At 37.5% G+C, this 24,698-nt stretch overlaps 1 protein-coding gene and 1 long non-coding RNA gene across 3 annotated transcripts; both read left to right on the forward strand.

Moving 5' to 3' along the window:
- Nucleotides 1-10,409: 10,409 nt before the first annotated feature.
- On the forward strand, nt 10,410-12,600 carry LOC130742947 (protein translation factor SUI1 homolog). Its single transcript, XM_057595054.1, has 5 exons — nt 10,410-10,530; nt 11,313-11,410; nt 11,513-11,718; nt 12,183-12,236; nt 12,328-12,600. Exons 2-5 carry the CDS (start codon nt 11,374-11,376, stop codon nt 12,370-12,372), a joined length of 342 nt encoding a protein of 113 aa, XP_057451037.1. The 5' UTR covers nt 10,410-10,530; nt 11,313-11,373; the 3' UTR covers nt 12,373-12,600.
- A 1,720-nt stretch (nt 12,601-14,320) lies between these two features.
- On the forward strand, nt 14,321-22,775 carry LOC130747011 (uncharacterized). 2 transcript variants are annotated; one of them, XR_009022284.1, is made up of 4 exons: nt 14,321-14,598; nt 15,048-15,121; nt 15,214-15,304; nt 21,150-22,775. It is a non-coding gene; the product is annotated as an uncharacterized LOC130747011 (long non-coding RNA). The 2 variants fall into 2 exon arrangements; XR_009022283.1 differs by lacking the exon at nt 21,150-22,775 and adding an exon at nt 19,329-20,529.
- The last annotated feature ends 1,923 nt before the right edge of the window (nt 22,776-24,698 follow it).

The raw sequence follows: 24,698 nt of genomic DNA on the forward strand, positions 1-24,698 counted from the left end.
TGCATACTAAACTTGTGTGTGCAAGTTGCTATACAAAGCTCATTGGTTCTTCCTTGCTGATTTCTGTCCACGAATTATACTGCTAAATAAATTGAAAAAAACTGTTTTTTTTTTGTGTTCTAACTAAATATAGCTAAAAAAACACGTGTAAATTTTGAAACCAATGAAGGTTCAACTCATAGATTTGAAGGTGCAAATTAGTTAGAGGTTAAAAATAGAGCATGTTTTTCTTTGAATTGTATTTTTTTCCTTTACTTTTTCATGTTCAAACCATTTGCCGAGTCAATGCTAAGAAAAATTATATGTAATTTTATTGGATCCGAAATATATGGTTATTGAAATATACTATTAGAATGTGTAATAATTTGTTTGGGTTTTTTAGATGAAAAATTTAGGGTGATAGAATGGTGTTTTACAGAAAACTTACAGTTATTTTACTCTAAATAATAGGGGTTTGACCCTGTGTCCAGTAACAGATCCAGAAATTTTATGTTGTGCGGGCAATATATACCCATAAATTTTTTTAATAAAAAAACTAATATATATTATTAGAAGTGAAGACATTTTTTACCGAAGGGTACACAAGTGAAAACATTTTTTATCAGAGGGGCTATAAAAAATCATATACTTTTTTTTTATCTAAAAAAAACCACATACTTTTACTACTCAAATGAAGACATTTAGCAATGTGGGACACAAGTGATGACATTTAGCAATGTAAAACATAAGTGAGAGCAATTTTCATCAAATGAGTCATAAAAAATCACATACTTTTACTACTCAATTTTTTTTTTCTAATGTATTTTTCCAAATTCGAGTGAGGGCACTTGCCCTCACGAGCCACTACTTGCATCCGTCTTTGCATGTGACCTCTTGGATACGAGACCATATCATACTTCACTAGATGAAACCTCTTTGATGTTAATTTATTAAGCCTGCTCGCTATTTTGAATTTTTTTTATTCAAAACTAGTTGATATTATTTTTCAAATTTGTTTCATAATTTTTTTTAAAAGAGGTATTATTGCGTTAAGACATGTTTAGGAGATAGAAGAAAAATGAAATAAAATAAAGCAAAAAATTAGATGATTTTTAGCTTGATTGGTTGAAAAGAAAGTGAAATAAACAAGTATGTTTAGAAAATGACATAAATATTCTTAATTAATAATATGATATGATCATTAATTTTTACAAAAATATATTTAATAAATATTATTAAAAATACTTATTTCTGTTATTGATATTTATATATTTTTTAAATTTATTGTAAGCATGTAGGATCAGTATCATTTTTTTAAAAAATATTCTTTGTATTTTTTAACTTTCTCACTAAAATAGTCTCTTTACTTACTGTTGGCCGTTTGAAATAAGGATGACAATCGGTTGGATATGGGTAGGGTAGTGTAGTACCCATTATCGTATCCGCATTTTTAAAAGATACCCGTACTCATCCCCATATCCGCATGGGTGGAAATTTGAATGTTCGTTCCCGTATCCTCTGTATTCCTATATGCCCGCATCCGTACCCATTATCTGCAATTTAGTTAATGAAAATACAATTTCCATTCTCCAACAGAAAATAATATAACTACAATTATAAAATAAAGGACATTAATTAAAAATAAAAAGACTATCCAAATATTTAATAAGTAAAATCATTCATTTTTTAAAAAAGTAACTTAGAAAGTTTTACATTTAATTAAGTTTGTTAATATATATGCTTCCAAGTGTGTACATATATAATAAAAATAATTAATAAAGTGAGTGCGGGTATGAGACGAGTTGGACAATATAGTACTCATACCCGCACCCGTACCCACTATTTTTTTGAAGGTAATTACCCATACTAGTCTAACGACTCATTATGAGTATTTTTTAGCGGTACCCAAGACCATTACCATCCCCGGTTTGAAAGTTGAAACCTCTGTTCCGAAAACCCTCGTTCTTTCTTTGCATCCCTCGTCGTTCATGGCTGCGGGAGAAACGATTTTCATCGTATTGTGGAATATAGAGAGGAAGAGCTAGAAGCAGTGCTATGGCTACAAATGGCTTGAAGGAGACACAGTACCAGTCATTGTGATTAACGGTAGTTTCAGACCATGGAAGCTTCACTCTACGCTTTGTCAATCACTTTGTAGTCTCTATTCATCGCTCTTCACTCCAAACTTGACCGTTTTCCATTTTGAGACAATGTCTCTCAACCTTTTTTTTTATGCATCCCACATTGAATGCCTGCTCCATTGCAATAAGTTGGTTGGTTGTGCGGTTGTGCTTAAACTGTTTGATAAAATGACTTTAAGAAGAACCAACTATATGCAAACTACTAAACTGCGTTCCCTGCGTTTTGCTCCCCTAGGGTTTCGGGTGGTGCAGTCAACGTCTAGGGTTTCCGTGCGCCGCCGCCGTTGACCTGCTTGTCTCCGCCGCCGTTTGACGCTTCCCTGTGGGTTTCTCCCGCGCCACTATTTCCCCACCACGGTTTGGGGCGAATCCTTCTTCAGTTTTTCTTCAGTTTCTCCCTGTTTCCGCAACGCTGTGCGTGTCCCTTACGTGCGGGATACAGTTTTCCAACGCTGTGTGTGGTACCAAGCCAGTTTTAGCAACCAGTCGATAGTTCCTTATTACGTGCGTGATACAGGAACCTGATCATGGTGAACGAGGTTGACGTGATCCTGGAGGGAGATGAGAACGAGGTGCTGGATGTTGGTGCCTTCGACGTCGACCCCGTGCTCGGTGAAGATGTGTGGCTGCTGGGCAAGGTCTTGACCAGTTCTCGGGTAAGCTTTGGCCCTTTCAGGAGCGTGATGCAAACACTATGGTCGTCGCGTAATTGCTTGGAGATCCACCATGTTGGATCCAACCTTTTCTCTTTCAAATTTAAGAAAACCAAAGACAGAGACTTGGTGCTCAAGTCAGGGCCCTGGTTCTTCAACAGGCACATGGTAGTTCTCAACAAGTATGATGTGAGCATTAACCCAGGTCAAGTCCCTATGTCTCAAGTGCCTTTCTGGGTGCAAGTGCATGGCCTTCCCTTCACATACCGTACGGAAACAGTAGCAAAATCGCTGGCAAGAGGTTTTGATGGCTTCCTTGATTGGGACAAGCGTCGGGATGGAGAGGGCCTCCGCATCAGAGTATGGGATAGCCTCAACAAACCCCTTCGTAAGGGGCAGATGGTGGTCGTGCCGGGGCGAGAACCGATCAAGGCGATCTTCAAGTACGAGAAACTCTATGATTTCTGTTTTCGGTGTGGCCATATTGACCACATTAACCGTGACTGTGGGCTGCCCAGGGCCGCTGCTGGTGAACCTCAAAGGTTCGGGGCATGGCTACGGGCTTCCGGAGGTAGAAAGAGTGGTGCTCAACAAAGGAACTTTGCCGAGGGGGTTGCAGCGGAAAATGGCAACCGCCAGCGACACCGTGCGCGCCAAGGTGATGTGCATGGTGTTGTTGTGAACGTGAATCAAGAGCATGTGAATGAGGCGGGAAATAGGGATGCCGTGAAGGACAACAACGGCAAGGCACCACTTGTGGACGATGAGAATGGTGACGAGGACTGGTTTGATGAGCAACAGGAGGATGAGAATGGTGATACTTATGAAGATCTTTTGGGTGAGGAACATGAGCATGATGGAGGTAATATTAAAGGGCTGACTATGCATGAGAGGGATGGACAAAAGGATCCTTTGTTGAGCCAGAGGAAGCGGTCAAGCGGGTCCTCTTCATCGCTTGGCGTACGTGACACGAGGATTTCCCCGCCTTTGAAGAGACAAAATTCAGTTGGATTGGGATTGGCAGCGACCGCGGAGCGGTCCTGCCCATCTCAATGAGGCTTTTGTCATGGAACTGCCGCGGGCTTGGGAACCTGGAGGAAGTTAGGGCCTTGCGTGGGCTCATCCACTCACAAGCTCCCGATATAGTCTTCCTCATGGAGACTAAGCTTTTCACTTTTGAGATGCAGAGGCATCGTGGGATGGGAGGACTCTCAAATATCTTTCCCATCCAGTGTGGTCGAAACAGAGCAGGAGGCCTTTGTCTTTTATGGTGTTCAGAGGTGGAGGTAACAATAATTAATGCCTTTACATCACATTTTATTTGCTGTAGTCCATTCGGACCATGTGACTGTGCCTATGCAGGTTTATGCACTTTATGGTTCCCCCGAGTTGCATCTCAAGGATAGAACGTGGGAGATGATTCGTTCGGTTCGGCCCATGGCGCCGATACCGTGGCTTTGTATTGGAGATTTTAATGATATACTTTCCCCGTTTGACAAGCTTGGTGGTGACCCGCCTGATTTAGCGCGGTTACAGGTCGCTACCCAGGCTTGTGCAGATTGTGGGCTTCAGAGGGTGGATTTTTCTGGTCCCTCCTTCACGTGGACTAATAATAGGGTTAGGCCAGGTAGAGTGGATGAACGCTTGGATTATGCCTTAATTAATCAGGCATGGATGAACTTATGGCCAGTTTCTTCCGTGTCCCATTTAATCAGACATCAATCGAACCATAATCCAGTAGTTCTCCATTGTGGATCAAGAAGGACTGAGACTCAGCGGCACAGAACGAGAATGTTTAGGTTTGAGGAGGTCTGGCTTGAAAGCGGAGAAGAGTGTGCAGAAATCATTTCTGAGGGGTGGAGTAACGCAAACCATTCCATACTCTCTCGGATTAATTTGGTTGGTCGCTCTCTTGATTCTTGGGGGCGGGAAAAGTATGGGGAATTACCTAAGAGGATCAAGGAGGCAAGAGCATTTTTGCAAAGGTTACAAGAGGATGTTCAAACTGAGCAAGTGGTGAGGGCTACTAGAGAAGCAGAGAAAAATTTGGATGTTTTGCTAAAGCAGGAAGAGATAGTGTGGAGCCAGCGTTCGCGGGCTAACTGGTTAAAGCATGGTGATAGGAACACAAAATTTTTCCATTCCAAAGCGACCCAAAGACGGAAGAGGAACCTGATTGAGGAGATTCAGGATGACAACAGGAGAAAGTTTGTGCGTGATGCAGACATTGCTAGAGTCCTTACAAGTTACTTCCAGGAAATTTTTGCGACTTGTAACCCAACTGGGATTGAGGAGGTGGCAACACTGGTTGATGGCAGAGTCACTGATGCCCATAGGAGGATTTTGTCGACCCCCTTTACAAGGGAGGATGTGGAGGAGGCTCTATTTCAGATGCACCCAACCAAGGCTCCAGGTTTAGATGGCTTCCCGGCCCTCTTCTACCAAAAATTTTGGCCCATTGTTGGGGATGATATTTCAGAGTTCTGCTTACAAGTGCTTCAGGGAGATATCTCACCAGGTATGGTTAATCAAACTTTAATTGTTCTTATACCAAAGGTTAAAAAAGCAGTGTTTGCAAATCAATATAGGCCTATCAGTTTGTGCAATGTGATCTTTAAGATTATTTCTAAAACCATTGCCAATCGTATGAAATTGATTTTGCATGACCTAATTAGTGAAGCTCAAAGTACTTTTGTCCCAGGCAGATTAATAACAGATAATGCGTTAATTGCCTTCGAATGCTTTCACTATATGAAGAAACGAATTTCAGGTCGCAGTGGCATGATGGCTCTCAAGCTTGATATGTCAAAAGCGTACGATAGGGTAGAGTGGCCCTTTTTGAGAAGTGTTCTCACTCACATGGGGTTCCCAGTTCATTGGGTTAATTTAGTTATGAATTGTGTCACTACAGTTAATTTTGCAGTTATGTTGAACGGGAATCCGCAACCGACTTTCGCACCCCATCGGGGTTTGCGACAAGGGGACCCTCTCTCCCCGTACTTATTTATCCTTTGTGGTGAAGCTTTTTCTGCTTTGATCCAGAGATCTATTTCAACATCTGCTTTGCATGGAATTAGAATTGCTCGTTCTGCACCTGTAATTTCCCATCTTTTGTTTGCAGATGATAGTGTTCTTTTTGCTCGGGCTACGGTTCAGGAAGCAGAGTGCATAAAAAACATTCTGGCCACCTATGAACGTGCCTCTGGGCAAAAAATTAATTTAGAGAAGTCTATGTTATCAGTTAGCCGAAATGTGCCAGAGAACTGTTTTGTTGATTTACAACTTTTGTTGGGAGTTAAGGCTGTGGATAGCTATGACAAGTATCTAGGTTTACCCACTATCATTGGGAAATCGAAGACTCAAATTTTCAGGTTTGTGAAAGAACGAGTGTGGAAAAAATTGAAGGGTTGGAAAGAGCAAACTCTCTCTCGAGCTGGAAGAGAGGTGTTGATAAAATCTGTGGCGCAAGCAATTCCATCGTATGTTATGTCATGTTTTGTTTTACCTGATGGGTTGTGCGATGAGATTGAGAGCATGATTTCCAGGTTCTACTGGGGTGGAGACGCCTCCAAGCGTGGTATTCACTGGGTTAAATGGAAAATTATGTGCCAGCCCAAACATGTTGGGGGTCTTGGCTTTAGGGATTTCAAATCCTTTAATTTGGCCCTTGTGGCTAAGAATTGGTGGCGTATTTACAATTACCCTGATTCCCTTCTTGGTAAGGTCTTCAAAAGTGTTTATTTCTCCTCCGGTAGGATGGAGTGTGCTAAGAAAGGGTACAGACCGAGCTATGCATGGAGTAGCATATTAAAAACCTCAGCTATGATTCAGAAGGGTAGTTGTTGGAGGATTGGGGAGGGCTCTCGGGTTCGAATTTGGGAGGATAATTGGCTTGCTAATGGTCCCCCAGTTAATTTTCGACAGGATGTGGTTGATGAACTAGGCCTAACCAAGGTTGCGGATCTCATGCTTTCAGGTAACAGGGGTTGGAATGTTCCTTTGATTGAGTGGACTTTTTGTCCAGCTACAGCTTCTCGGATTATGTCTGTCCCTCTCCCTCGCCAGCCTGAGTCAGATCAGCTCTTCTGGTTAGGGACTGCGGATGGTTTGTACTCAGTTAAAACAGGTTATGAGTTTCTTCAAGAGGTGGTAGCCCAGGATTCTCCCTCGTCTTCTCTCTCTCGTGGGCTTGATCAAACGCTTTGGAAGCGGTTTTGGAAAGCACCCTCTATGCCCAGGGTTAGGGAGGTATCTTGGCGTGTGTGTACAGGTGCCCTTCCGGTGCGAACAAAGCTTCGCCAGAGAGGTGTTGATGTTGATTCTAGCTGTCCGTTGTGCGGTCTTGAGGATGAAACGGTGGATCATCTATTTCTTGGTTGCAATATTACTAGAGGTTGCTGGTTTGCAAGTCCCATGGGTGTTCGCGTGGACCCAGGCTTGAAGATGGTGGATTTCTTGACTATGGTGATCCGAGACATGGATCTCGAGGTGGTGGCATGCGTGCAACGTTTTTTGTTTGCCATTTGGGAGGCTAGGAACAAGCACATTTTTGAGGAAAAGTTGTTTTGCATTGCGGGGGTGCTGGATCGTGCAGCTAGCTTGGTAAGCCAATCAACTCTACCTTTCACACTGGCCGCATCACATGAGAGGGACAACTTGAAGAGGTGGCGGAGACCGGCAGAGAACGTGGTCAAAGTGAATGTGGACGCAGCCGTTGGACAGGATAGGTTTGCGGGTTTTGGTCTTGTTGCTAGAGACCATGCAGGTGAGGGTCTCGCAGCTGCAGCAAAGTACCCCACAATGGTGCTTTCTCCTACAGTAGCGGAGGCCCTTAGTTTGCGGTGGGCGATGGATTTGGCTATTCTGCTGGGGTTCAGAAGAGTGCAGTTTGAGACTGATTGTTTGCTCTTACAACAGGCTTGGAAGAAAGTTTCTGGAAACTCTTATTTATTTTCCATTATTAAGGATTGTCATAAGTTAGTGGTGTTTTTTGATCATGTTGATCTTACCTTTGTGCGTAGGGAAGGAAACTCTTGTGCTGACTACCTTGCTATGAACACCTCTTCTTACTCAGACTCTGTTTGGATTGAGGAGGGGCCTCCGGGGTTGTCTAGTCTTTTGAGGGATGATGTATTGGCATCTATGCCGAACTTGCTTTGATTTAATGTTATTTGGTTGTTGATTTCAAAAAAAAAAAACTATATGCTTAAACTGTTTGGTTGTGCTTAAACTTGTAGTTCATGTACATATTGTATATATGCATGTTTATTGAATTGTAAATACATAGGAACTTCCAAGAGATGCCATGTCTCTAGTTTAGAAGATTAAAGTTAGAACAATCCTTCAACTAGAGGTGTAATGCTGAATTTTAATTAAGTTATATTATTCTTAGAATTTGTATATTATTTGAAAACAAAGGTAATATCGTGCTTCTTAGCATGGTGTGCACAAGTGCATGCCAAAAGTCAAATATTTCTTCAAGTGTTATTTTTTTGGTAAATTTTTAAAAGGAGTTTGTGCACAAATGCATGCAGGGCCAGTCCAACACTAAACAAGACATAAAACAAATTTTAAAATTGAGACATTTTTACCTAAAGAAATATTTATTTATTAAAACTTTTGTGGCCTTTTTTACATAGTAGAAAAAATTTTGAAGGCATTTTTTTACTTGGTAAAAAGAAAAAAAATTGGAGGCCCAAAGCCCTTGCTTGGGTGGCTTGGCTCTTAGGCCGGCCCTGAGTGCATGGCAAAAGTCAAATATTTCTTCAAGTGTTTAGTGAAAGATTATAGTTTTCTTAAACAATTATCCAACTAAAATACCCTATTAGTTTTCATAATTTTAATAATAATGTTTTCCGATGTAGATTTTTTTTAATAATAATACTTCTATTCGTTTAATCAACATTTAATAATAATAATAGTTAACTTTACGGATATATACGCATTACATTATTTATATTATTAATGTTTTAATTAATACTTAAAAAATAACTACAGAATATCTGTTGCAGCGGTTAAAAGTAGCCGCCCGCAGCCCCGCACCCTTAACTTTCACCATGTTTGAATCGAAATTACATGCAGCTTAGTTTAAAAAAATACTTAAATATTTTAATCAATTAATATTAAATAAATTAATATATCTACAAGTCATCGCTAATCAATTATCTTTATTTTTGTGCAAGGGGAAAAATACAAAATGACTGGAAATACACAAAGCCTCACCATAAGTATTTCCACCTCAATGGGAGGTACATGAACAACGTGCAAAACTATTAGTGGATCTAGCACCTACCTTAGCAAACAATCAGCACAAGCATTATTATTCCTGAACGCATGCTGCATGCATTTGCACATCCCAATCTCTATTAATAATATCTAATATCTTCAAGGTGACTTGCAAAGGAATGAAACTGTTGGTTCAAATAACTTTAGGTCTAAAGTTATCGTGTGAGTAGTCGACTGAGAAACTATCGCAATAATTTTCCTAATTAAGCGATTATTTAAAGAAGAGTTTTTGTTTCTCAATGCAGGTTTCTAAGATACTTCAAAAAACTTTTAGTGATAATTATTAAGAGGTTGAGGACAAGGTAGTTGAAAGTAATTTAAAAGTAAAGGCAAAAAATGGATAAATATGGCTTAAACAACTAAAGATGAAGACATAAATGTAAAATAAAGTCTAGAAAGATAAGTAAAAGTTCTGAAGTAAAGGAAATAAACAAAGAAACTGCATGAAACTTGTATGTTGTATTGATGATTTGATTGTGTGTTTGTACAAATAACTCTCTCCCTATTTATACGGAGGCATCAACTAATTATAATAGTTATTCTGGCTTGTAACCACTAACCCACGTAGTCTCACGCAAGCCGCTTCACAAATCGTGGGGTGTTAGTGTCATCTCATTCCTAGTTAGCTTGAAAGATTATTTAAACTGTTTTTCCTTATACCAGATGATCCACCATCTCTATTCTTAAGGAATGAAACGATAGCTTAAATGTACGTGACGAAATCCTTAGTTTCCGAGTGTAACTTTTGAAATATCTTCTCATTTACACCTAGGCTTTTCTTTTTGTCCATATATCCGTCCAGATGCATAATTCTCTTGTTAGGCTTTCTCCCCCTTCACGTCAACGACCAGCTCCGTTAATGATCTCGGTTGTCATGCTAACAACCACTTTCTACATCGCGGCTAACTCGTCCTTTCAGCTATTTTTATAGGGTGTGTTTGGATTTCAGTTGAGATCAACTTGAAAACACTTTTAATCCAACGGAACCTAAGATGAAATTTGTGTTTTTCAGTTGAAACTGTCTTAAAATGCGTATGAACTAAAAACCAAACATACACATAGTCGTTTGCAGCCTTTTTGCGTGCCACCGGCCTCCCTGTGCATATGATTGATATAAGGTCAAGACAATCACTTTCGCATGTAATTTTCCTGTATCCTTCACGCAAAGCAGTTATGAAACCATTCTTAAGTGCAAGAATTTCTGCTAAGTAGAGTAATTTACTAATTTATGAAACTAAAATTAAAATTTTGAATTATATATATTTTATTAATTTTCTATAAATAGTAACATATATATAAACGAGATTCGCAAACAAGTTGTGTGGTTGGGAGTATTTTTCTCGTATCTGAACCGCACTATAATAAATAAACTTGACCGAGTTCTGATTCTTCTTTTCTCACATTTACCGTTAATTTCGTTGTTCGTTTGTTCATTCATTCTTCTCTTCTCTCACCCTCTTCACAAGAGTCAGGTATTTCATATTCTCCTTGTTTCTATGTAATTCATTTTCCTTCTTAATTTCTTGTTTTGATTCTTAAGTTCCATGTGTATTTTTTATCCTGTTACTACTTTGTATGAGATAATTTTTTGCATTTCTTGACGAGTACGTAATCAAGTTTGTAATTTTAATCCGTCCCTTTTGAAAACCATGATTTTCTTCATTGTCCATTTCTTAATTTTGATGTTGGATCGAGTGTGAATATCAATATTGCACCAACTTTTCATCAAATTAGTTCTAAGCTTAATAAATTAGTGATAGTTTTGTGAAGCGGCAGCCTGGTGCACAAAGCTCCGCGTGCCTAGGTCCTGAAAGGGGTCCGCCGCACATTTGGTCTATTGCTGATAGAGTCTCTGAACCTCTAAAAAAATAGATTGAGGATCTTAATGATTACTATTTTATTAAATCTTGAGACTAATTTGATAACCCTCTAAAAAATTCTGATGTTAAATGTGGTTGAATTGATGTGAATTGTTGGTATGAATTGCACATCCAGCAGTTATTTAAAATTGCGGTCTTTGCGGAGGATCTTGATCATATGTGATGACTAATTTTGATCATTATAACTAGCAGTTATAATAGGATAACTAATGTTCTAAATTACTGCGTGTTCCTATTTTGTGGTACAATTTCATATATTCTGTTCCAGTTCATATTTTTGTGTTTTAACAAGCAGAAACTAGTTAGTATATATAGAATTGTAAGATAGCATCTTCAGAGAACATCTCTGACTCAGTGCATATGATATCTTCCAGAGCTTAGTGATTCATTACCTCAGAAGGATTTTGCTCATTACAAGTTACCAGGGCAAGTTTCATGTCTGAATTCGACACAAACATCCCAACTGCTTTTGGTGAGTGTTGAATCTGAAGTCAATTAGATTGAAACCAGATATGTGACAATTCGTTGTTAATGATTTATCAATTGTTACAAATGTGGTTTGATAATTGAACAGATCCCTTTGCTGAGGCAAATGCTGAGGACTCAGGTGCTGGGGCTAAAGAGTATGTTCATGTCCGTGTCCAGCAGCGAAACGGAAGGAAAAGCTTGACAACTGTTCAAGGATTAAAGAAGGAGTACAGCTACAACAAGATACTCAAGGACCTGAAGAAAGAATTCTGCTGTAATGGTACTGTTGTCCAGGACCCTGAGCTGGGACAGGTTTGTATTCTGTTCTTCATTGGTAATGTACTATGTAACTACTTTATTTTGCAAATGAAGAAACAACTGATTTATCATCTTGTGGAAGACTTCCTCATTTGATTTGATTTCCTTTTTAATGTTACATCCAGGTGTTACCATCTCTGAGCTTGCCTGCGGTGCACACATAGAGCTTTTCCTTGTCACCTCCAGCGAGTACTTTACCTTCCCCATACTCGATACATGTACCTGAGGGCTAAGTACCTTGGGCTCAATTGGTACCAGACTTGCGTGTCCAAGCCTCCAAGGTACTTTGTCATCAGGTTCTGGGGTCGAGTCTAAGGTGAAGTACTCATTGAAGGGGGCAAGGAAAAACTCTCGTATGCATTGCCGGACAAAGCCCAAATGTGGTGGCACTCGGACATTACAACTAGGCTCATTATTTATTCTTCGTTATCAATGAAAGTAAATGCCTATGGATGCAGGTCATACAACTTCAGGGAGATCAAAGAAAGAATGTTTCTACTTTCCTTGTGCAGGTAATCATTCGGTTGAGAGTGTTATATGTGATGTTCTATCATAGAATTGTGTAATGTTTTCTAAATTCCTCTGTGCTGTGACAAACTGTAGGCAGGCATAGTGAAGAAGGAGCATATCAAGATTCATGGTTTCTAAGGCCTGGTCAATAGTGGGAAATTTAGCTTCATGTTCAATATATATATAGCATGTAGACTACAGTCAACAACAGTAGCTTATAAATGTGAATTCAAGCAATCAGCCACAGCAACATCTGTTCTAGTTAAGAGTTCAATATAATCTACTGTGTACCTATTTTGATAGGTTATGTGATAAGGATCATGTCTTCTTCTAAGATAGCAATCTTGAATAAATTATCAAATTTACTATTATTCCTCCATCCCTGTGCAACTGGCTCTTCCTTTGCTGATTGCTAAGAATAATCCAATAGCTAAATTAAATGTCTATTAAGTCATTTTTTGCTTATAAGACAAAATAAAGATGTTGCTACATGATGGTGTTCATGGAATGGAGGTGTATTCAAAGACACATATCTAGAGTTGTAGGTGTTTGTTCTATATAATGCTCATGACATTCAAAAGATGTTATTGTCATTTACAATTGAGATTTGGGAGACCATGACATAATTTTAATGTTTGGATTGTTAAAAAACACGTCGAAATTGACATAAAAATTAAAATTTATATTAAAGTCAACATTTGGTCAACATTTTTTAGTCTCACATTGCTAAGACTTCACCCCCTTCCTTCTCCTTCTTCTATATAAAGGGAGCCCCTTCTCATGTTTATGCATCCAAGAAAATCCTAGAAAGTCTCAACCTAGGAGACTAGGATTATGCTAAGCATTTGAGCTACACAGAAAAAGTGTGAAAATGAAGTCTCCACTAATATCTTTACAAATTTGTTATGAATCTTGCTTACCACAAATGACAGAACTTGTGTTCTAGTCTAAGTTTTTGAAAAAAGCTTAGAATTTGGTAGTGTTTGTCTTCTAGGTAAAATTTTTATCTCCTTTATTTATTATTTGTATAGTTATTTTCTTTATTTTTGTTCTCTTATTTGTAGATACCATGTAAATATTTTTTTAATTTAATATCATTGTAAATACTCGATTGATGTTATGTAATTATTTCTTCAAGTTTACTTCCTTAAAACTATGTGTTTAGTCTTAGTAATAATTAAGAAAAATCACTTTCAAAGTAAAAATTCCTAAAATTCATAAAAAAAATAAACATTATCAATCTCTCTTTTAAAACCAAGTTTACTACCGAAAACAAACTAAGTCAAAAATAAGTTGGGCCAAACACTACCTTAATTTTAAAATGATCAAGTTAAGTCAAAATGGGCATTTTAGGCTTAAAACATACCATACTCAACCTATTGTTTGACAAACAATATTTGATAACTCACTTTATACTTATAACTACCTATATGATTAACTTGCGCTTGAGTACAGTTTGTTAGTTTGATGTAGGTTATGTCTTACGACTTGTTGGGAATGGACTATGGAGGAAAGAAAACATAGGAAATATATACCTTTCTGACTTTCTGTTGTTTGGTTTGGCAAAAAGGGAAGGAGGAGAGAAAACTTTCAAGGTTGGACCCACGGTAAAGTTTTCCTCCCATAATGGGAAAGAAAAGGGTTGAAGCAGTGAGCAGATGTAACTTTGGTATAATGACAATTTTAAACCTTTTATTGCTTCGTTCTCATATAAAAACAAAATATATAATTAAATACTTAAATAGTATTAAAATCAATGATCAATGTGGCTAAATTTCTTCAAAACAGCACATTCTGCATCTTATAAAAATAATACAACTAATATTATCGATAATTATTTATAATTGTATTTACTTTTTTATTAAAATGGTTACTATTGTATATCATAATTTTTATTTGAGGATATTAACGTCATTTTATTAACACTCCTTTTACTTTCCTCTCCTACCAAACAATCTAAAAATCATTTCACTCTTCCTTTTGCTTTCTTTCTTTTGTATTCTTTCTTTTTTCTTTTCTTTTCTCTACCTTCTTTTCTAACCAAACACACCTTTAGCGTATGTTTTGGTTGGAAGAGAAAGTTAGCGGAAAGAAACGAGAAAGGAAAGAAATATAAAAGAAAGAAATGGAAAGGAAAAGTGTGATGATCTTTTACAGGTAAAAACGAGGACTCAAAAGTAAACCTGTGTAAACCCGAAACTCTCTACCCGGACTCTACCGTCCCAACGGAGAAGCTACGCTGCCTTCCATACTCTCTGGGACTCTCTTCTTGCAATTGCTGTCGCGCCGTCCTGTTCGCCGCCTTCCGCTCGCCGCCTCGTCGCGACCCTGTCGCACGTTGCAGTTCCTGCTAGTTCTGTGAGAGTGAGTTGCTATTTTTCTCTTCTGTGTATGTTTTGGTGTTTTTGGGTTTATGAATGAGAAATATGAAGGTTTGGATTCTTGGCGACAAGTTGTTTGTGGCCTCAGTTAGAAATGGGCATAGCAGTACACCCATTAGTTACATTCTTTTGTAGTCAAAATTAACTGAAGGGATGGGGTACTACATTTCTTTGAGAATTATTACATTTCAATCTATTTTCATGTTTTGTTTGGTTACCTCTTTTGGTGTTCAGTTCACACATGATGCTCTTTTGGATTTTGTGAAAATAGAGATTATGAATTAGGTGCTGCATGATGACTAATTCATATTATAACCATTTATGGAAATTTTAGAGTATTACTGTACATGAGCAAATATTATGTTTGCTTGCATCCTTTGTCTCTTATATTTATTTCCATTGAGTGATTTGTATTCCTATTGAATAATTAAGGTCTTGAGTAGCAGGATTTTTTCAGTACCAGGGCAAGTGGGCTATCATCATCCCTTGAAGTAAACATCTGGATGGTGCTAGTATTGTTCTTTGCTTTTTGTCCTTCATTGTAATATTTTCTTCCTTTCCCTCTTCCATTTCTGAAAGCTTTTCATTTGTTTTGTAGGCTGAAACTCTTGTTCCATATTTTGAAGAATTAAGACCAAAGCATCATCTTCAGGTTATTAGAGAAGTAAAAGCAGGCTCTGAAAGCAAAGGTAGGTTCATCGTCCCATATTTGTGCTTGTGTAGGGTTCTAATTGATTTTGTTTTGTTCTTTTGTAACTAGGGTTAGCTACTCTTTTGTCTCCCTTACACACATTATCCTTTTTCACTCACTATTGTTTTTGGTATACCAAGGTGCTTTTGTGGTGTTCCATGCTTTAAAAGAACCAGTTCACAACAAGTTAAACCAGCTTGTGTAAAAATCCCATACTTAGGAATTAGTTTGGAGAAGTGCAATACTTAGACCAATGTGACAAATTGATAGGTACACTCAATAAACAAAATTAGTTATTCGACAGAATTATGGTTAGCTATTTAGTGGGTTAGAGAGTAAGGCATGTAGCCTATAAATAGGAGTGCTGTTGAGAGGGAGACTGTCTAGTCATTGATGGTTCAGGGCCTTTGGGCATTGGGAGGCTTAGCAGATCCTTGAAGATTAGCTTGGAAGAGTTCGACTCAACAAACCCCTCATTTAGTTCAGATCCACAAAATGTTCGTCTTGCAGTAGTTGTAGAAGAATTTAATTCTCATATTGTTTTGAGTGCGAGTAACCAGGAAATGATATAGTGTGAGTAATGAGATCCACAAAATGTTCGTCTGTCATTCTCATACCTTACAATACCTCCTCCATGGGTGTGTATGAAGTCGACATCTTTTACCATTCATGGTAACAAAGCACTAGGAAACGATATAGTCCCCAAGGGTTAGCTCAAGTGGTAAGAGCTAAGGGACATAAGGGTTGGGTGGGATGAAGAGTGAAGGGTCCAGGGTTTGAGAATATCTTGTCCAACATGTTTCCTTGACTCTATTACATGACACATTCAACATTGTAACAAATGGTGTTTTACGGGTCATTGTTGATTTCTTGATTAGAGACACATTTAGATTTAATATGATTTAGTTTAATTGAAAAATGAGATTCGCATGATCCACCAAAAGTATTATCTATCTCTAATTTTTTTTGCACAATTTAAGAATATTAGCGTAACTTTTGGTAGGTAAGTTGAAAAAGGGAAAATAATCACATGGTGACAAACTTTCCTCACAAAATAGCACTCACAATGGAAGATGAAAAATATATTTTTGAATTTTCATATTGGGTGCACAATTTTTTGTGTCACTAATCGTGATGTCATGCATATTGAGAAAAATGTGCGAGTAAATGTCATACACCTTGCTAAATGATGTAGGGTCTAAATCACTTGAAAGTTCGAGAGATCTTCAAGTCATGCATGAGCTTTAGGCATGTTGATAGAAACAGAATATTAAGGAATAATTATACAAATTCTGGATGTTCAAGAGCCAGTCCTCTCCTAGTAATTCTGGAATTCGAGAGCCAGACCTCTCCCCCTAAACTCACAACTTCTGAATGAAACAAATAAACAAACACAACCCCTATTTAATAACCACCCCTAGACAGTTACAACCAGACACAACTAGCAAATAATAACTGACCCAATTTAAATAAAAATAACCCCTAACTGCTACTGCTGGGTGCAACTGCTACAGCAGGCACTGTTCACGAGCACTGTTCACACAGTGCCCTATCAATACCCCGCCCTAAAAGATCCACCTTGTCCCCAAGGTGGTAATCCGGAAAGTTTCTTTGCACTCTGCCCACAGATTCGCAACTGTTCTTACACAAGGGAAGGCAGAGTCTGGTGGCTTTGCCGGAGGTCGTTTGGTGGTTGCCAAATGGCATGGAAGACAGCCCAAGGTGTTGGGATCACCGACAAAGAGGTCTGGTGGCTTAGCCGGCGGACGATTGACGGTCACTGTCTTGCAAAGGAGTAAGTCCGGCGGTTTCCGCGGTGGCCTCCTCTCCACATCGAACTCTAAATCAGCATTTTGGGCCCCAGCGGTGAATTCCCCCTTTTGAAGGTCACACTCTTGGGTTCCTTCCATTGAAGAACCATTCTGCCACTGCCGGTAGGAAGCGATGATAGTCGTTCCATCTTTCTCCCCCTTCTCTGTCAACATGCAAACTGTCAGGGCGATCGATTGACTCTGTGACGCCACCGTTGCAACCTCCTCTTCTCTTCGTGACGCTTCCGCTGCGGTGTGTTCCGTTGCCGCTTCGTACGAGTCTTTCTCCATCACTTCTGTCTCAGACTTCTCCTGCAGAAGTGGCTTTTTCCTCAGATCTCGCTTGATCTCCATGCCGCTCCTGATCTTCCACTTCCTTACTTTAGCCAGCACCTTCATCGGCTGCGTTCGCTGGATTCCGAGATTCAGCCTAGAACTCGTTCTTGAAATCACACGTATGAAATTGTTTTGCCTCCATTCTTGATATTCCTTGTTTCTTCTCTCATCTTCCTTTATCTGACGTGCAATTTCCTCTCTACAATCTGCGATCTCCTTTTTCATTTGTCTAAGAAGGTCAATTGATTCCAGTGACAATGAATGCCTCATGGAATCTTCTCTTTTCTTTCCAGCCTTACTTCCCCACTTGTATCTTGTCTCCTTCTCCATTTCTTCTCAATTCAATTGCACCAGAGCACCTGGATGGTGCTCTGATACCAAATTGATAGAAACAGAATATTAAGGAATAATTATACAAATTCTGGATGTTCAAGAGCCAGTCCTCTCCTAGTAATTCTGGAATTCGAGAGCCAGACCTCTCCCCCTAAACTCACAACTTCTGAATGAAACAAATAAACAAACACAACCCCTATTTAATAACCACCCCTAGACAGTTACAACCAGACACAACTAGCAAATAATAACTGACCCAATTTAAATAAAAATAACCCCTAACTGCTACTGCTGGGTGCAACTGCTACAGCAGGCACTGTTCACGAGCACTGTTCACACAGTGCCCTATCACATGTCATTTGGGCAGATGAATATGAAAAATTTCTTTAGCTATTTATACAATGATTAACCAAGGAAAGAAGTCTTTTTAACAACTTTAAGCAATATCACTGTATCAGATCGTTGTGATTCGGAAAAACCATGATTGTCATATATTAATGAAACAATTGCTACTGCTAGCCATGCAATCCGCACAGCCAAATGAAGCGTCAACAATTTTGGAATATTGATGCACATGGAAATATTGCTTGAATAACCCTTTGACACATTGATGTTGCTTTTAAGTTACAAAATACTTCTTTCCTTGATTATTCATTGCATAAATAGCTAAAAGATATTCCCTAAAGGCCATAGCTCGAAGGTCTCTTTGAATTTTCATGTGATGTTTTTACTTCGCGTATTTAGCAAAGTGTATGTGACATTTTTACCTTGCACATTTCGCAAATTATTCTCAATGTGCATCACATCTAGATTGTGACGCGTGCTCCAAATATGGAAGTTCAAAAAATATATTTTATTTCTTCCATTAATACGTGTTATTTTGTTAGGAAGGCTCGTCATCACATGATCTTTTTCCCTTTTTAAACCGCTCTGTCAAAAGTCATGCTAATGTTTTTTGCGCAAATTTTTTACAACCATACAATGCTTTTGGTTGATTACACAAATTTTATTTTCCATCACACCAAATCCCGTTCAGTCTAAATTTGTGTCTTTGATCAAGAAATCGACGAAACACCATTCTACACTTAGCTAAAGGCCGAAAGAAATAGAGACAAAGTTACATGTCAGATAAATAGTCCCGTGTACGTGTAGTATCTAGAAAGAATTGAAAGCCTGAGGAAGGTGGAATGGGGTTTAGGAAGGTTCATGTGTTTAACAAGACACTAATTTTGAAGATATGTTGGGGAATTATTAACAACCCTGATGAGTCGTGGGTTAAAGTTTTGAAGGTAAAATACAATTCTGGTGCTGGGTGTTGCCAGAAATGAGGAATAGACACCAAGCTTCTGTGGTTTGGAGAGGGGTGACGGCTGTGTGGAGTGATGTGTGTGAAGGCATTATGTGGAAAATTGGAAATACCATTTCTTTGAGGTTTGGACTGATAAATGGTTGTTTTCAAATGTTAATCTGGCGGAAGTTGCTATGAGAAACATACCTGACGAATTAGTTAATTTATCATTGGCTAATTATTTTGATCAGCAGTGTGGTTGGGCGTTAAATGGGCTCATGGCTTACCTGCCAGTGGAGGTGCTAGCAGAAATTGACACCATTTTAGGTCCTGATGCAGCTCTAGGCACGGATGAGGTCGTTTGAGGGTTGAACAATGACAATTTTCTTTATAGAAGTGCCTATAACTTGCTTATGGGATTTATTGACCTGAACTGGTGAGAATCCTTATGGAAGAGCCTTTGGAATTGGCACGGTCTGCATAGGATTAGATGTTCAATTTGGAAATTATTGCAGAATGGGATCATGACCAATGTCCGCAGAATTCAATATCAGATTATTGATAGTTCAATTTGCTCTCTCTGTAACATGTTTCTAGAAACAAGTCTTCATTTGCTGAGAGATTGTGTAAAAGCAGCTGTAGTTTGGTGTGTTGTACTTCGCGCAGAACGAGTTTGAATTCAGAACTGCGGGGCCGTTTCAATGGGTTGTGACTGCGATACAAGGAATGGGACTGGGAAATACTGATGGAAGTTGGAGCCAGTTGTTTGGTTCAATCCTGTGGAGTATTTTGAACAAGAGAACTAAAGCGGTGTTCAACCATATAGAGTTTGATGTTAACAATGTGATCTTAAGAGCTAAGAATTACATTGTGACCGATGGAGACCTTAGAGAACAGGTTATAGGTTCTGTCAGGGCGCAAATATATTCTATGCAATTAGTGGGAAGGAGCTTTTCCCCTCCAAGATGGGCTAAGTTTAATGCTGACTTTCTTACAGCTTTGGAACTTGCTTGGAACTATGGAAAAGAATTTAGATACCAATATTTAGTAACAATAAAAAAAACAACGAAAAGAATACCCTTACAATCTCACATGCTCATGATCCAGAATAATTCAGAGACAAATCAAAGAATAGGATATTGTCATTTATGGATAAGTTACTTTTCCTTATTCTGTCATTTGTTAGAACTGACTGTAATAAGATCTTTGGAGAGATTTGTTTGAATTGTGCAAGTGCACTATCAGGGAAGCTGTAAGAATTAAGCTCCTAAAGTGTAGCTCAAGTTTAACATACTACGAGCATGTTTGATTGAAAGCACCTTCATTCTGCTTTGACAAGTGGAAACCACAATGAAACCACAAAATGTGAAAGCAGGAATTTTGAAGGCTTAGAGTTGAATGTGGTTGAATGTTATAACAAACATACATTATGCATATGTTTGGTTTAGCGTTGAACTCAGCGTCAATCCTACTTTACTTTTCCATTAATGTGTTAGGATGTGTATTTTTCCGTTTGCATTGATGTCAGACGCTAAATCAAACAACTAAGTGTCTCACTTGGCAATTAAAAAATGACTCTTTACTTCTATTTTATCTCATTTTCTTTTTTGGCAATTAAAATATTGAGTGCTCATCATTAATATTAGGGTTTTGATATACTGACACCCTACTTTCTACTCAATCTCATTTTTCTTTTCCTATTTTTTTATTATTATAACATCACCTATGGCATATCTCACATTTCTCTCATTTTATTAACTTTCTTGCTGAGGAATAATTATATCTTCACACCTCAAAAATAAGGTGTGGAGGGGTGGAAGAAGAGAGAGATGAAAAGAAAGGAGAGAGAAAGTAAAGATATGATAGATGATTTGATTGAGAAAAAAAATAGATAAAAATAAAGGTGGAAAAGAAGTTGAGAGGTGTATATATATCATAACTCGCAACCGAGTTTCTTCATTCTTCTAGATGCTCACAAGGCTCAAAGCCATCAATTAAATTATTTAATTTGTTTATAACAAATAAAAATACGATTTAAGTGGGGGCCATTAATTTGACTGCTGAGAATTTTGCAGCTATTGTCAAGACTAACGCACACAGGCAGCGTTCTTATCCCTATGAAAGATGAGTCTCTGGCACTATGAACTCTCCTATTATTCTTATTCTATTGCATTAGAAAACAAAAACAAAGCAAGATTTTTCTCGACTGTGTTTGAGTTTCACAGTGAATGGTAAACGCAAAGTCCTTTTTAATTATTATACAAAACCTCATACACTTTATCAACGTTCAATGAGATTAGTTCCGTGTTGAACCACAAAGTTGAATTCACAGTCTTCAACATTTGAACCGAACTCTCTGGGTTCTAACAATTAGCCATTATGCACGTCTTTGTTGATTCAAAGAGGACAACGTTTTTGGGTGCATAATTAAGATAAATTTTAGGCTGAATTAAATAAAATCTCGTTAAAATTAGGATGAAGTGCGTTTGGAATTTAGATATATGTTGAGTGCACCGTGAACAAATTTTCATTTTGAAGGTTAAGATATATCTAAACACAGCCGAAATTAACATGATTTGTCTGATTTTATGTTACAGAATACTTACTGCAAAAATTCTAAAAAATAATCAACTTATAAGAATCATCTATTAAAGCAATACAATATAAGAATTTTGTCTAGTAAATTTTGAAAAAGACAATCTTACAACATAATAGTGTTTTAATCAATTTTTCAGGTAGTATATTAGATTACGGAAGTATAAGTCAATGTCTTATCTGATACAAGGAGACTCTAGTCTAGAATCTAGATGCATGTTTACTGTTTAGGACTTTAGTATATTGTTTTCCTTCAGCATCAAATTTGTGTACGAGATTCTTCGTTCACTTTTGTTTTGGCATTTACTCAATTATTGGGGAGACTAGGCAAGTTAATTTCCTACCAGCTACCACCATCATCTCAACAACTCTTCGCATGTATGAGTTATGACAATTTGCTTGAAATTTGTAAAGGGAAAATAAACTACATTAGTTCTGTTCCAGATAAATGCCTACCACGTCTAAAATGGGCACAATGAGATATGTATTTAATACTATTACACGTAGAGGTCCCTGAAGGTTAGCTCAAGTGGTATATAAGGGTTGGATATGATGAAGGGTGAAGGATAAATGATTCGAACCCTGAGGAGAGACTAATTTACCAATAACTAACATTTGCCTATAAAAAAATTATTAAAATAGGGCTGTGTGTAGATTGAGTCGACCCAAACCTACCCGACTCGATTTGAAGCAAAAAAGTCGGGTTGAGTGCAAAGATTTAATTGATTTTAGAGATTCATAACTAAAAAATATAAGGTCGGGTATAGAGTTAAGGAAATTAAAGTAAGATATGGAGAACCCAACTGAACCAAACCAATGTGCTAAATAGTATTAGTGAGGAACTGAGGATTCACTCACTTGACTCTACTCACTTGACTCTAGGTTTTCCAATTTTCTCCCGCTTCCACTTCTCTTGTGCCTTCCTTCTCTTCCGACCCCGATCATAAGTTGTCTATATATTACTAACTTTGAAATAAACATTTGTACCTACCTAGAATTGATTTTAATCTTATTTTCGTAAATTTTCGTAAGCTTATTTTAGTTTATGAATTTTCTTGTGCTATAAACACTTGTTTCCATAAAGCATTTAATTAAAATTTTTACCTCATGACACCATAAATTTAAAATATAAAATGAGTGAATCATGGCTTTTGTACCCTAGTAGTATAGTTTTTTTTTGCAAATTACAGCTTTGGGGTACTTTTTTATTTATTTACCAATCTAGTATAAATCACCACGGTCAGTGGCGATTCTATTTATTTATGTTTATTTTTTTAAAGAATCGCCAATAGCATTGGCGTTTTTTTTTTTTCGTTTTTTATATAAATCGCCAACCATGTTGGCGTTTTCTTATTTTTTATTTTTGTTTTTTTTTTCTTCTGACAATCACCAACTATGTTGGAGTTTTTTACCTTTTTATATTTTTTTAAATCGCCCACACATTTTTTTAATTTTTTAATTAGTAATTAAAATGGTATTTAATCAATTGATGCTCACACACAATTTTGTGTCATTACTCACTTTTACAGCACTTTGATAATAAATTATTTGGTCTACCGGCAAGTTCTCGCCTAAGCATGCAATTGGGACCTGAGTAAGATGACCAATACTCTTCATCCCCAACTAAACTATGTAATATATATGTTTATCTTTAAATATCGGTTCAAATATTTATGATTAAAGTGCTGCAAAAGTGAGTAATGACACAAAATTGTGTGTGAGTATCAATTGATTAAATACCATTTTAATTACTAATTTAAAAAAAATTAAAAAAACGTGTGGATGATTTAAAAAAAACAAAAAGGTAAAAAAACGCCAACATAGTTGGCGATTGTCAGAAAAACAAAAATAAAAAAATAAGAAAACGCCAACGTGGTTGGCGATTTATATAAAAAAATGAAAACGCCAATGCTATTGGCGATCCTTTAAAAAACTTAAAAAAAATAAATAGAATCGCCACTGACAGTGGCGATTTATACTAGATTGGTAAATAAAAGAAAAAGTACCCCAAAACTGTAATTTCTAAAAAAAAACTATACTACTATAGTACAAAAGCCGTGAATCATGTTCCCCTCTCTTTGATTCTTGTAATACCCTTTATAGAAGGGATTAGTTTGTTTTTTTGGGCTTAGGCCCGTAGGTTACCCAAAAAAATGCACAGTAAAGACAAAAGTTACTTGAATAACATGAACTTTTGTTATGGCATCTTTGTACTTTTTCCTTAGACAATTAATTTGTGTAGTGAGCATCTAGCACGGTTCAAGACTAGTAATCTAGAAAGAAATTAAAAAAAAAAAGACTCCAACTAACACAAAGTGCCCAACTACCAAGCAGAGTTTGAAGACCTTGTGTTCAACTACCAGTCTTCTCTCTATTTTTCTTGTGCCCCACTTCCAGTTGTGGTAGGCTTCCAGATTCACTGTTGAGTTGACCTGCTCCTATAAATACCACTCAATCATTTCCTTATCCTGCAAATTAACATTGCTCTTTTTAGCCTCTTCAATATACAAAGACTGAAACTTCACGCTGAACTTGCTATTGCAATGGCTGACAGAGAACACTCCTCTGATAATGTTTCTGCAGATTCTACAGGTAGCCTTTTAGGAACCCCATGTATTCTTATAGGTAGATAAAGTTTGAGGTTGATACTTCATGTGTAATGGGTCACTCCTTGCTATCTACAATTGATTCTAAAATCAAAATCAATTATGGGAAAAAGTTTTTGAGTAGATTCTGGGTGTATGAATTGATACAGAGAAAATTGAAACTGATCCAAACATGCTATTAGTTCTTTTTAACACCATTACATAGTCACATTTGAAATATATATTTTCTAAATTCCTATTATTATGGGTATTTCTTCTCCTGCTAAGATCACCTTTCTGTCCTGACTTCAAGATATTGGTGACTTTTCTTTGTCTTGAGAGTAATAATTTGGTGGTTTTTTTAATCAAATAAGACTCTTCATTTAGATTCAGAGCACTTGTGTTTTCGCAGAGAAATCCAGTCAAGCTTCAAATGTGGAATTC

Source organism: Lotus japonicus, chromosome 3, assembly GCF_012489685.1.
Source record: "Lotus japonicus ecotype B-129 chromosome 3, LjGifu_v1.2".
NCBI classification, from domain to species: Eukaryota; Viridiplantae; Streptophyta; class Magnoliopsida; order Fabales; family Fabaceae; genus Lotus; species Lotus japonicus.